At 49.4% G+C, this 13102-nt stretch overlaps 1 protein-coding gene across 1 annotated transcript in view; it reads right to left on the bottom strand.

Moving 5' to 3' along the window:
• Window positions 1–200: 200 nt before the first annotated feature.
• LOC128353034 (uncharacterized) overlaps window positions 201–13102 on the bottom strand; it is a 31148-nt gene continuing 18246 nt past the window's right edge. The window contains exons 2-6 of the mRNA XM_053313690.1: window positions 11202–11356; window positions 9619–9670; window positions 7907–7994; window positions 3250–3662; window positions 201–807 (exon numbers count right to left, since the gene is read on the bottom strand). Of these exons, the coding sequence (XP_053169665.1) occupies window positions 409–807; window positions 3250–3662; window positions 7907–7994; window positions 9619–9670; window positions 11202–11314 (1065 nt within the window). The 5' untranslated portion in view covers window positions 11315–11356 and the 3' untranslated portion in view covers window positions 201–408. The remainder of the gene's footprint in view (window positions 808–3249; window positions 3663–7906; window positions 7995–9618; window positions 9671–11201; window positions 11357–13102) is intronic.

The raw sequence follows: 13102 nt of genomic DNA, 5'->3' as shown, positions 1-13102 counted from the left end.
ATAGGAGCCTAAACAATCAGGATGGCACAAGGGCGATGATGTTAATAAAGTGTCTTTGCAGTGAGCCCAAAAATATTTTCTCCCAGTCCCAAATTCTCCTTTTTGAATTTTGATGGCAAATATTTGCTGAAAGTGCAAATCATTCAGTACCAAATGCCAGCATTTGACATCCGACTGTTCTGCAAGGGCAGTCAACATTTAACATTAGCTGACATGCAGCACTCAACATTTAATGGCATCTGACAGCTAACAGGCAGTGACCATCAGTATTTGTCAATTTCTGACCGCTGACATGGAATCTCATTTAGTAAATTTCACAATGTCATTCATTCATTCATTCATTCATTCATTCGTTCGTTCAAGCAACCAGGGGCCATTCCCGTGAAGAGGTGAACCAAACCCACAGAGTCACATTTCAAAAGTTGATGCCCCATGTCGGTTCTGAAACTGAAATGCGATGTTCTCGATGCTTTCGTACAGATTCTCTGTTGGGGTGTTCAGCTTGGACTTCCCTCTTCTCTTCGGCTTATTCCAGTGAATATCCATGGGCTCATAAGCTGGTTCTGGGGCTTGTTTCCCATTCCTGACCATGCCCACCCAAGATTCACAGTTGACAGACTCATAGCAAGGCTCAGAAAGCGAGGACTGGCATCCTGCCCGGCCGTCTGATGATTCCGGACGCACAGCTGCCCCCTGGCCATTTCCTTGGCCGGCCTCCACTGTGGGTCTTCTCTCTTCACTCAGCTCCTCAGAATCCTTTGCTTTCTTTTTCCTTGCCTTACACACGACTGAGTACATTTCTTCTACCTACGGAGAAGAGAAATAGAAACCAGTGAAAGCAACGCAGCAGCTTATCTTCTTTGATGATGCGCACGCTGGGAATACTATACAGAATCTGTTGTTGTTTAACACAAGATCTGCATTATGATGCCCAGATGTTTGTACAGATCAGAGTGGCAATTCTGAATTGTAGATGGGAACTGTACAATCATGAATTGTAGATGGGAATTGTGCAATCATGAATTGTAGATGGGAATTGTAGTCTAGCAATCACTGGAGAGCATCAGGTTGCCCCCCCACACACACACACACTCTCCCCCCACCAGTATTAGCTTCATGGCTAGTGGCAGGGGGGGTGGGGTTGATTTCTTCAAAGTTCTTGGGATAAAGCTTGCATGCCCTGCCCAGCTAATGCTCTCACATGGTGCACATGAGTCACATATACTGGGCTGTTTCACATTATGCATCAATAAACCGTAACTAGCCAGCAGGATAACACTTGGCAGGAAGCATCGCCCAATTCTTATTCTGGGACCCCTGCAATTGAATGGCACCTCTTCGTTTCATTCATGCTTTACATTTTTAGGTCTACACATGTGCATTCATTTTGGAATGATGGGGGGGGGGGCGGAAATCAGGCCCCTTCAGTTCATTTTCCATTGGCTACAAAATGAATGCAGTGAGGATCCTGCCTGAACAAAGCAAACAGCAAACATTTCATGCATTTTGTTAAGGCCAATATGGTGGAGAGGCTTACCTGTGGCATAGCAGCCTCCTTCTGCTTAAAAAAAAATCATTTAGATTTTAAAAAGAAAATCAGAGCTTTTATTGGCAGCTGGTGGGTGCCATATTCTTTTCCCCATAATACCCCAGGTTGGCACATCCTCTGGGGCATTCTGGAGGGAAAATGGTGACCTCCAGCAGAGCCACCATGTTTTCCCTAGAATACCCTGGAACTATACAGTCTCTGGGGCATTGTGGGGAAAACAGCAATCCTAAAGAGGGAGCTATCAGAAGGCATTTGAGTGGGTGAGAAGATCAAAATCTTAGGGGTGTGCAATTCGGATTTTCGGGTGATTCGGCTCGGACCCGAGCCGAATCACCCCCGTTCTGTTTTGTGCCCGAATCTGGGTCACCCGAATCACCCTTGATTCGGTTCGGATTCGGATTTAATCCGAATCCGAATCCGAATTGATTCGGGGGGGTAAAAAGGGGCCCAGGGGCAAAATTTTGGGGTGGGGTGGTAGTGCCCAATGGGTAGAGTCTACCACCCCAATTTCAGGGGGATTGGGCAAAGTCCTGATTTTTTGTGAATTTTTAAAGTTTTAGTGACTTTGGGGCAGTTCGGGGGCATAGCATGGGATTTGGGCAAAAGGAGTGGGGTGGGGTGGTAGTGCCTAATGAGTGCAGGCTACCACCCCAATTTCAGGGGGATTGGGCAAAGGGCTGATTTTTGGTAAATTTCTGAAAATTTCATGTCTTTGGGGCAGATTGGGGCATATTGGGGCAGAAAGTGGGGGCTGGGGCAGAATAGTGGGGTTGGGTGGTATTGCCTAATGGGTGCAGGCTACCACCCCAATTTCAGGGGGATTGGGCAGAGGGCTGATTTTTTGAGAATTTTTGAAGTTTGGGTGTCTTTGGGGCAGATTGGGGGCAGAAAGTGGATCTGCCCCAAAGGAGTGGGGTGGGCTGGTAGATAGTGCCTGATGGCTGGAGGCTACCACCCATCCCCAATTTAAGAGTGATTGGGCAGAGGGGTGAATTATGGTGAATTTATTTGTATGAGGTTTGTCTTCATAAGGTGAAGTGTGCTAAAGTGATTACTTCCTCATATTATTCATAGTAAAGGAAAGTGTGAAAAAGTGAAAGTGGGGTCATGAGAGTTGTTTAATTGAAAAAAATCTCATTTGCTATGATAGAATGAGAATTCACACCTCTGGTGACCAGTTTGTTTCCAGGTCCAATTCAAGGTGCAGGTTTTGACCTTTAAAGCCCTTAACGGTTTGGGCCCAGGATACCTGAGGGACCGCCTGCTCCCAAGGGTTGCTGCCCGCTTGACGAGGTCATCTGAGGGGGCTCTGCTCCAGGTGCTGACAATGAGGGAGGCTCGGCTGTCGTGCATGCAGGACAGGGCCTTCTCTGTTGCTGCCCCCAGATTCTGGAATGCTCTCTCGGTGGCTATTCGCTCCTCGGTCTCCATCACAGTTTTTAGAAACCGTGTTAAATCTTGGCTTTTAACCCAATCATATTACCCAATATGATTGTCTCTACTGCTGCTTCTTTGTATTTTGTACAGTTCTTACGCTTGCATTTTAAATATTTTTAGTAAGATCTGTTTTATATTTTGGCTTAATTTTTTAATGGTGTCATTTTTATAGTCTTGTTTTTTAATTTGTGTGTGAACCTCCTTGGGATTGTTTTAATGAAAGGCGGTATACACATTTAACCATTAAAAAATAAAATAAATACCTGCACGGTTTGACGAGGAGTCAAAGCCACTCCCAATATGGAGGGTTCTTGCAGTGCTGTGGCCTGAGAGGTCCCAGGCTCCACCTCAGGTTGGTTCTCCTTTTTCCTCACTTTCAGCACACGGGCATACTCTCCTCCAGTAGTGTGGTCCTCTCTGGCCTTAGGGACAGCATCCTCTACTCTTGGGCTGGATGATTCCCTTTCATCTTCTATCACCGTTACAGATTCATAAAGGACCTCCTGATTTGGATTTAGGAAGCTGAGGTTGGAGTAAGTTTGGTCCGGGGACAGGGGACCTGCTGGTGGGATCTGAGGCAGATCTCTCTGAGGAAGGATGAGGAAGCTGGAGCTCAACACGGCCCCATCATCTTCGTTCAGTGAGTAGGGGATATTAATACTGGTTGGTCGCTGAGCTAGAGGGAAGAACACAAGAACCATGATGAGGGAGGATCACATCTTCTTTGGGAGGTTCTATCTGGCTTTCCCAGGGGTTCAAAAAAGAAGGAATCGTGTGTTGGTACAGAAAAATATGCATATATTGCCAAATCCCAATGCGTTTTGATCTAGTGTATGCTCTTTATCAGGGGAAAAGAATTAAAAAATAACCATGTTCCAAAAGATATATCTTGCCTCACCGCTGCTATTTCTTAATTTCGTTCCCCTGAGGAAGAGCATATGGCTTGAAAGACATTGGGATTCTGCAATAAATGCATATTTTTCTGCACCAGCCTACTATTCCTTTTCTTTTGGTTCAGCTTTTTGGCTCCTGCTTTCCCTGTTTTCCAGGAGTTCATCAGCTGCTGCAACCAAAGTGCCTTTGTAAAAGCCTGCTTTCAGGTCTGTATGTTCAGACTTGAGGGGGGTGAATGCGAATACGATGGATATTTATAGACCACTTTTCAACAAAAGCTTCCAAAGCGGTTTATATAGATATAAACAATCAAACGAATGAATAAATAAAATGGCTCCCTGTCCCCAAAGGGCTCACTTCACAATATGAAAAAGAAACATAAGGTAGACACCAGCAACTGCCTCTGGAGGGATGCTGTGCTGGGGACGGATAAGGCCAGTTGCTCTCCCCCTGCTCAATCAAGAGAATCACCACTTTAAAAAGGTGCCTCTTTGCTCAGTTAGCAGGGGAATTCAGCTGGGTGGATTTATCTGTTGTCTGCTGCAGAGTGGGAACTGGTGTGTGTGTGTGGTTTCTTCCTGCACTGCTTGAATAACAATTCCAAAAGGTAACAAACTGTGATATTTTTTGTTGTACCATTTCTTGGTTTGTTTAAATAAGAATTTCACACAGCGCATAGTTAATCCGTGGAATTCTCTGCCATGAGATGTGGTTGCTGGCCAACAGCTTGTGTGGCTTTAGAAGGGGCTTAGAAAAACCCATGGAGGTCAGGTGTATTAATGGCTACTAGTCTGGATGGCTGCAGGCTACCTCCAGGTTCAGAGAAGGGAGGCTTCTGAATACCCATTGCAGGGGAGCAACTGCAGGAGTGGGGACACGCCTTCATCTCCTGGCTGTGGGCTTCCCAGGGGCATCTGGTGGGCCACTGTGAGAGACAGGAGGCTGGATGCTAGAGAGGCCTTGGGCCTGATCCAGCAGGGTTCTTCTGAGGTTCTAGAATGGGCTAGGACAAGGACGAGTGGGGGTTAGCACCCAGACTGAAATCCCCCATCCCTTAGTGCAGACTAGGTTAGATGCTCACAGGGGAATCCCCATGGAAACAAAGCAGCAGCTCTTCCTAAATCAGGCTGGGATGATGGGGCAGGTGGAGGGGAGCACTCCCCCCACTTCAAAATCCAACAAGCACCAGTAAAAATCCTCTCCTAGAGCAAGGATTCCCAGCCAATGCTTCCATCCCAGATGTTGCTGATCTACGTCTCCCATCTTCCTCAGGCACAATAAACCATTTCTAGGGATGATAGGAGTTGTAGTTTAGCAACATCAGGAGCACAGCTGGTTGGGAACTCCTGCCCTGGACGCTTTCCAGTTTAGCTGCTCAACAGCAGCAAAATGCTTCCGTTCAGGCAAATCACTTTCAAAACGTAACCAGCAGGGGGAGCAGTCTCGCAAAGACTAACAACCTGAAAAAAACAGCAACTTCTTTACGCCGGATATACAACGTCATAGCACTATATCGCAGCGATTAAATTCGAAACTAGGCATTGGAAATATCAATGGCACCCTGCTGTTGGCATAGGGACTGCAGTGTCACAACACGGGAACTGTGGAAGCACTCTTCAGAGATCCACCATGACCCTGTTGCAGGGTGTAATCTGGAAAGCACCCTAGAGAACTTTCAACTCACCCAGGAAGGGCAGAGCTGTAATTGTGACCTGTGCACAGCTGCCAGAGGGGCAGGGCCATCGAGTGGTGCACCAGAAGGAGTAACTATTATTGCAGAGTATAGATCTGCTTGTAATAGTGATAATATCAGGTTAGTGATAATATTGTACTGTATTTGATTCTCATCTTTGAAAATCAGGTGATCAAGGAATTATTATGAGGACACCTACTGTATACTCTGTAATAATAGTCACTGAAGAAGACCATTGTGGGTCAAAAAACATGTTTGGCTGGCTTTTCGAATCTGGAAGAAACTCCTTTCAGGAAGCTGTTATCATCTCAGACACGCATGAGATGCTGTGTGTGGCTGTTCTCTTCTGGGATGGATGGACTATTTACCTCTGGAATATTACTAGTATGTGGACATTTCTGGGCTATTTTGAGGATGCCAATCTTTTTCTTTCAACAGATGAACTATCTCCTCTGGAATTTTATCACAATTCTAGACACAAGGTTGGACCTTGGCTACAACATATTAGTATTTGTACAACATCGGGATTTTGTAGGGTTGTATTTTAACTTTATCAGGTTTTTAGGGAGTAATGGTGTGCATTTTCTGATTTTAAATAATAGTTTTTACAGGACCTATATTAAATGTGCCACTATCTATCTAGCTAGGAAATTTGAGTATTTTTTGTAAAAATGTTTTTATAGAGCCATTACTGACTCCGTAAAAGACAGCTTCATATGAGTGAATCCACAGACACCTGCATTGATAACTCAGCTAATTGTGGGGGCTTGTAATTTTTGCCCCCAGATTAATTAGCAGAGCACTAAAGAAGCTACCCACTCCAGTTACAGAGTAGTTTGCAGAGTTTAGTTGTAGAGAAGCAGAGGCGTAACTATAGGGGGGCAGGGGGGGCACGTGCCCCGGGCACCATCTTTTCTGGTCACATGGGGGGCGCCGCCATGACAAAAAAATTTTTTTAAATTTTTTTTTTAAAAAAATTGTTAATACAAATGTTTCCTGCTCAGTGCAGCAGCACTGCAGCAGTCAAGGGAGCGCGTCGGCGCCCCCTCCCCCATGAGCGGTCCCTTCCGCGCCCCCCGCGCCCCCCCCATTGCTTTGCTGGCGCCTGGCGGCCAGTCAGTGGCCTGGCTTGGCAGCGGCGGTGGGCGCTTGTGAGGAAAAACCTAAGTATAATGTAGTATGTGGGGGGGGGGGCAGGGGGCGCGGGGGGGCACCATTTCAATGCTTGCCCCGGGCGCCATTTTCTCTAGTTACGCCTCTGTAGAGAAGACACGTGGAGATTCTTGTAGAACTAAATACTAAGTATTTATAGGTGAAGGCACTTTGAGGCACTTCACACAGTTGCTGCGAAGCGCCTCCATGTGGTCTGCAGGGAGAGTGGGCTTAGCCCGCTCTCCCCACAGACTATTGACAGCAGAGCCCTGGGCGGCCGGACCGACCACCCACACGACTGCCGGCTCCATCATGGAGCCGGCAAGGGCTGCGGGGATCGGGGGCTGCAAGGCCCCCAGAAGTCCCAAGATGGCCCACGCAAGTGCGCAGGCCATCCTGGAGAGAACCCCAGCTGGGCGTCTACTCATGTGTCGCCACACGCAGCAGAGACACACGAGCAACGGAATGTGGTTAACGGAGTGCTCGCTTTAGGCGGGCTAGCCGCCTTGGGAGCACCGGACTTGCCTGCAGGCCCGGTGGTTCCCACGATCCATGGAAAGCAGGAGAAGCTCCCTTAGCCCGCTTTCCACTGATCGTAGGAATAACTTCTTTGGATAGGAAAGACCTAACCCTAACCCTATAGAACTACATCACGAATAGATAGGAGGAGAGAGAGTTGTTTGCATCGGCCCTCTAAGAGGAAAGGAAGGGATTCTGACCCAGCACAGGAAATACTTGAAGAGTCATATCAGGGGTCATAGAGCAGAGACAGGTAGAACAGCTAGGGGGACCCTTACTCACTATCTCTACTCCCAATGCCCGGAGTGGTCATTAGGATAGTGGGTGCAAAAGGTTGATGCACTGGAAGTCCATCTCCAACACGAATGGTCCCCATACTCTCTAGCCTGCCCAAATCTTCCTTGTTAGCCCCTCTAGTTGGCCAGCATGGTGTAGTGGCTAGAGTGCTGGACTAGGACCGGGGAGACCTGAGTTCAAATCCCCATTCGACCATGATACTTGCTAGGTGACTCTGAAACTGAAGTATGTAGTACACCGCTCTGGGCTCCTTGGAGGAAGAGTGGAATATAAAATGTAAATAAATACATAAATAAATAATAGTTGGACTCTTAAGTTAAAAAAAAAAAGACGCCAGCGTGCTTGGAAAATGTGCAGTGACTTACTCTTTCCCTTGGAGTTCACCCTGTGGGGTTTGTGCCGGTTGTGGGCAGATTCCCTCGGCGAAGAATGCTCTGTCTGTCTCAAGAGGGACTGCAAAAGAAGAAGGGAAGCCGGTGGTGGTGGTGAGAGTCTCTGCATCACTGGCCTGGGAGGAAAGAGGAGCTGAGCAAGGCTCTCAGCTTGGCAGCAGTGCTCCCTCTAACAGAGATTCCCAGATGTTGTTGAGGTTCCCAGATGTTGATGACTACAACTCCCAGAATCCCCAGCTGCAATGGCTTTTGCTTGGGGATTCTGGGAGTTGTAGTCAAAATCATCTGGGAATCCCTGTTAGAGGGAACACTGCTTGGGTGGCTGGTTCTTTGGGATGTTTCCTTGAATCCCTGGAAGCGGCAGAAAATAAAGGGAGCAGAAAGCCTTGTAGGAATCCTAGCTTCTCAGCCTTGGACCCCAGAGGTCGCTAGACTAGTACAACTCCCATCATCCCCAGCTGAAGGCCATTGTGACTGGGGATAATGAGCTTTGTAATCCAGCAACATCTGGGGAACTCAAGGTTGGGAATCCCTCCCCTAGAGGGAAGAACTCCTCAGGATGAAGGAGGGACCCTTCTTGGGCCTTGTTCACACTCAGGCAAGCAGCTCTGGCCGAAAATGGACACCACACCAACCAACTCAGGTTCTGGGGTATGCATCTGCCCATCTGCCTGTCTGTCATGCTAGGGGTGATGGGAATTGTAGTCCAAATACATATTAGGACCATCTTGGGTTGGAAATCCTTTATTTATATCCCACTCTTCCTCCAAGGAGCCCAGAGCCATGTATATGGCTATTTTTATCCTCACAACAGCCCTGCGAGGAAGATTAGGTGGAGAGAGAAGTGTCTGGTCCAGTGAGTTGCATGGCTGAGTGGGACTTGGGTCTCCCCAGTCCTAGTCCAACACTCTAACCATTACACCACACTGTACATCAAGCTCCTGTTAAAGCAGGGATTCTTCACCTGGGGTCCTTGTGGTGGCCTGTGGGAAATCTTGCTACACTGAATTTCATCCGCTTCTTGGAGGTTCTTGCAAATAACGGCGATGAGTACGTTCCCTCCCACCACCCTGCCCCACCTAGTTTTTACTGCAACCTTATGAAAATACATTATGCAGTGGGGTGGGGTGGGGGAGTCTATGGGTATTACTTAAGGATTGGGGTGTGTGTGTCTGCAGGTACAAAAGAACCCCTGCATTAAAGGCATAGGAGGAATAAAAAGTTGGCAACCCTATGCAGCTGTTTCAAGGCACAGCAACCTTTCCAAGAAAAAAAGGTGGCCAACCAACCTTCTGCCCCATCTCTGCTGCCTATAATCCTCAGGTTGTCTCTGGCCTTATTTGATTACCTCCTGCCCCCAGTTCTTGCTAACAGCATCCAGTTATCCTGACTTCTCCCAGCTATCATGTGGCTTCGGGCCTCTGACTTAGCCACGGACGGGCATAGACGAAGTTGCCTTGTTTAGAGTCAGGCCACTGGTTCCTCTTGCACATTATTGCCTACTTCGCCTGGCAGTGACCCTCCAGGGTTTCAGGCAGGACTCTCTCCCAGCCCTGCTACCTGAAGATGCTGGGGAGTCGGGACTGGAGATAGGACTTTCTAGCTGCTGTGCATGCCCTCTGCTACTGAACGGTGGTTCCCTCCCCTACTCATTAGGAAAGCAGAAAGGCAAGAAGTTCACTTACGGCTTCAATAAGCACCGTGCCATCCTGTGGAGCTGTCCTGTTTTTGTCTCTCCTGAAAGGTGGAGAAGGGAAGGAATGAAACGCATGGAAGTTTGATCGTCTCCTTGACCAGCTGCTCACCGGTCAAAGATCTGCACATTATTGATGGACTCCGTAGCCAGCCCTTGTTTGCTTTTGTCACCAGTGGCGCAGTGGGGAAGTGCTTGACTAACAAGCGGAAGGTTGCCGGTCCGAATCCCTGCTGGTACTATATACAGCAGCAGCGATATAGGAAGATACTGAAAGGCATCATCTCATACTGCGTGGGAGGAGGCAATGGGAAACCCCTCCTGTATTCTACCAAAAGACAACCACAGGGCTCTGTGGGAGCCAGGAGTCGAAATCAGTTTGACGGCACACTTCACCTTACTGCCTCTCACCTAATTCCTCTAGCAGATCCAGAGGAATCTGATCTTATTTAGTAATAGTAATAGTTTAAGGGACATACTGCTACTTCATAAGAACATAGGAAGCTGCCATATACTGAGTCAGGCCCTTGGTCTATCTAGCTCAGTATTGTCTTCACAGACTGGCAGCGGCTTCTCCAAGGTTCCAGGCAGGAGTCTTCTTTCCCAGCCCTACCTGGAGATGCTGCCGGGGATAGAACCTGGGGCCTTCTGCATGCAAATGTTCAGATGGTCTACCACTGAGTTACGGCCCCATCCCCTTATGCCATAATTCAATGTTTGTTGTCTGTTAATTCTTTAACCAACAATAGTTACCATCCAATGTATCGTGTTCAGAGCTTGAAAAACAAACCACTGAAACACACAGCTGTTGCTGCTGCTGCTGTTTCTTCCTAGTCTCCCTCCCAGTGGGCCTACGAGTGCAGAGGGGGAGACCAGCTCAGGCCCTCGGTCTGGATCAGGGCCAGCCTAAGCTCTAGGAAGGAGTGGGGGTCCCAGCTCCTACAAGGCCCTTCCCGTTGCTGGTTGGACCGCTCTCCCTTTGAGCTCTTGCCTTGCTGAACCTGGTATGGGGTTCAGTGCAGGATTCTGCTCCGCCCCCCAACCCCAGCCCCACAACTTAGGGCCAGAACTGACCCACAGAATAGGTGGCTCTGAACCACCACTTAATGGTAGGGATGTGCAAACAGGTTCAATTCTGAACTTGTTTGAAGTAGAATCCGTTTGGTTTGATGGTTCGATGTCGAACCAACCCCCACTCCCACTGCCACCCTGGTTCAGCTCAACATCAGGCCAAACCCACCCACCCCTGGCCATTCAGGAGGGCGGTTCATGGGTTTTTAAATATATATATATATTGTACTTAACCCCTCTGGGGGGCTTCTCTGAGGCCGCGGGTGTGGGTGTGTGTCCGTGGATGTTCTCCCTCGCCCCGCCGGCCTTCCTTATGTATAAAAGCACCCGATTCGGGTGATCGTAAGCACTATCTGGGCCTTGCCCCGTCACAGCGGCCATTTTGGAGGCTGCCACGCATGCGCAATGGGCCCTGTGTGGCCAGGTCATGACCGAACTGAACCGGGCCAGCCAATTGTGTGCACACCCCTACTTAATGGTGGGGGGAGAGCCCCAGGCACCCACCTTCTGCAGACTGTACACAGGGCCAAGAGACAAGCTGCCACACCAACCAGGGACGCGGTGCTCAGAAAGGGGAACCTGCTGTCCGCCACCCACTGCTTGAAGATTTCCATCATGTTCTGGAAGTTCGTAATTGCCTTGGGGGTTTCACTATGGAACTGAAAGATGGGAAAGAAATACTTTAATGCGTACAAACAGGGAGTTCCAGATGTTGTTGACTACCACTGCCACCACTCCCAGCTGCATGGCCTTTGACTGGGGATCAGTGTTCCCTCTAACAGGGTTCCCCAGATGATGTTGACTACAACTCCCAGAGTCCCCAAGCAAAAGCCATTGCAGCTGGGGATCCTGGGAGTTGTAGTCAACAACATCTGGGAATCCCTGTGAGAGGGAACACTGCTGGGGATTCTGGGAGTTGTAGTCAACAATATCTGGGAATATTAGGTAACACTGGTCCCCAGATGTTGTTAGACTACAACTCCCATCATCCAAGGCCATTGTGGCTGGGTGGGGATAAAGCAACAGCTGATCCCCACTGCTGTTCTTGACTTGCTTGCCACAGGCAAATTAGTGCTTGACTCGGAGGGTATATCAAGCTAGATGTAGCAAGCGAGGGGGTACCTTACTAGGAAAGGATTTTGGAAACCCCTGGTGCAAAGCAGTGAACTGGGCAGCTTAGCATTTGCTTCTTTGACTTAGGATGCAATAACAACACTTACAAGTGGGTTTGACTCAAGATGGGCCTCACACAGGGCGGCCCCCACATGAGGTGCACAGAGGAAGTCACCCCCCAGGCAGCAGATTTCAAGGGGAGTGGGGTGGCAGTGGACAGGAGATACCCCTTACACACCCACCGTCATGCCAAATACCCATCCCCTTGGCTGGTACGAAACGCAGCCCCTCACCTCCTGCTCTTGCTCCTGCTGGGAGGGAGTCGAGAGGGAGCAGCAGAAGAGAGGAGAGTGGTGAGGGAGTGACACAGCTCTCTCCTCTCCTCTCCTCTCCTCCCTGTTCTGCTCCATTCTGGCAGGAGGAAGGGGAAGGAGAAGGGGAAGAAGTCAGGTCAGCGGCATCGGTTGAGGGGGGCATTCAGTGCCAGCAGGAGGAGATGCTCCTGTGGGGCACAGCATTCTGCCCCTGAGCCACCCCTCTGCCCACACACTCGCAAGGTGCTGGCAGGGGCCTTTGGCGTGGAGGGTGGCACAAGGGGGCATTCTGCACTGCCACCACCTCGGGCACTCCAAGACACTGGGCTGCCCCTAGCCTCACCTTTGCACATCGAGATCCAAATCTAAAACTTCCCCTCAGCACTGGCTGCTGCGAGGTCGATCAGCAGCACAGTCAGCAGCAAAGGCAGAGAGGCTGCTCCTCGCAGGCCCCTGAAGACCCGGGTGAGCGTCATCCTAGGCCCCAGTTGCTGGGGTTTCTGTTGGCGCCGTGGGTTTCCTGTGCTTCTGAGCCACAGGGGCTGCGTCTCCAAGAAGCTGTCGCTCTGTACGTGCTCTGCCAACCACCATCTTGGTGTGGTCTCTGCTGCTGCTCACGCTGCAAACTAGCACGAAGCGTACGGAGGGAGGAGGCTGTGCCGAAAGGCCAAACCACACCAGTGGCTGCAAACAAACTCATGCTCTTCCGAGCACCTAACCCTCGATACCATCTACGCCAAGCAGCTGCAGGGATGTATGAATGTAGCCACAGCTCTGCTGAATTAGACCAAGGCTCCATTCAGCCCAGGGATCTGTTTCCAACGGCGAGCAGCCAGAGGTCCTCCTTGGATGGTGTGGAGGCCCACAGCTCTCCTTTATTGTTTGCCCCAGCACCTGGCATCCAGAGGTATACTGCCTTGTAACCTGGAGGTTCTGTTTTGGTATCGTGGCTAATATAAATGTGGAGTACAGCAGCAA

This window comes from Hemicordylus capensis, chromosome 4 (genome assembly GCF_027244095.1).
Source record: "Hemicordylus capensis ecotype Gifberg chromosome 4, rHemCap1.1.pri, whole genome shotgun sequence".
Lineage (NCBI taxonomy): Eukaryota > Metazoa > Chordata > Lepidosauria > Squamata > Cordylidae > Hemicordylus > Hemicordylus capensis.
The sequence above is the reverse complement of the archived record's forward strand: the minus strand, read 5'-3'. Positions and strand labels throughout refer to the sequence as shown.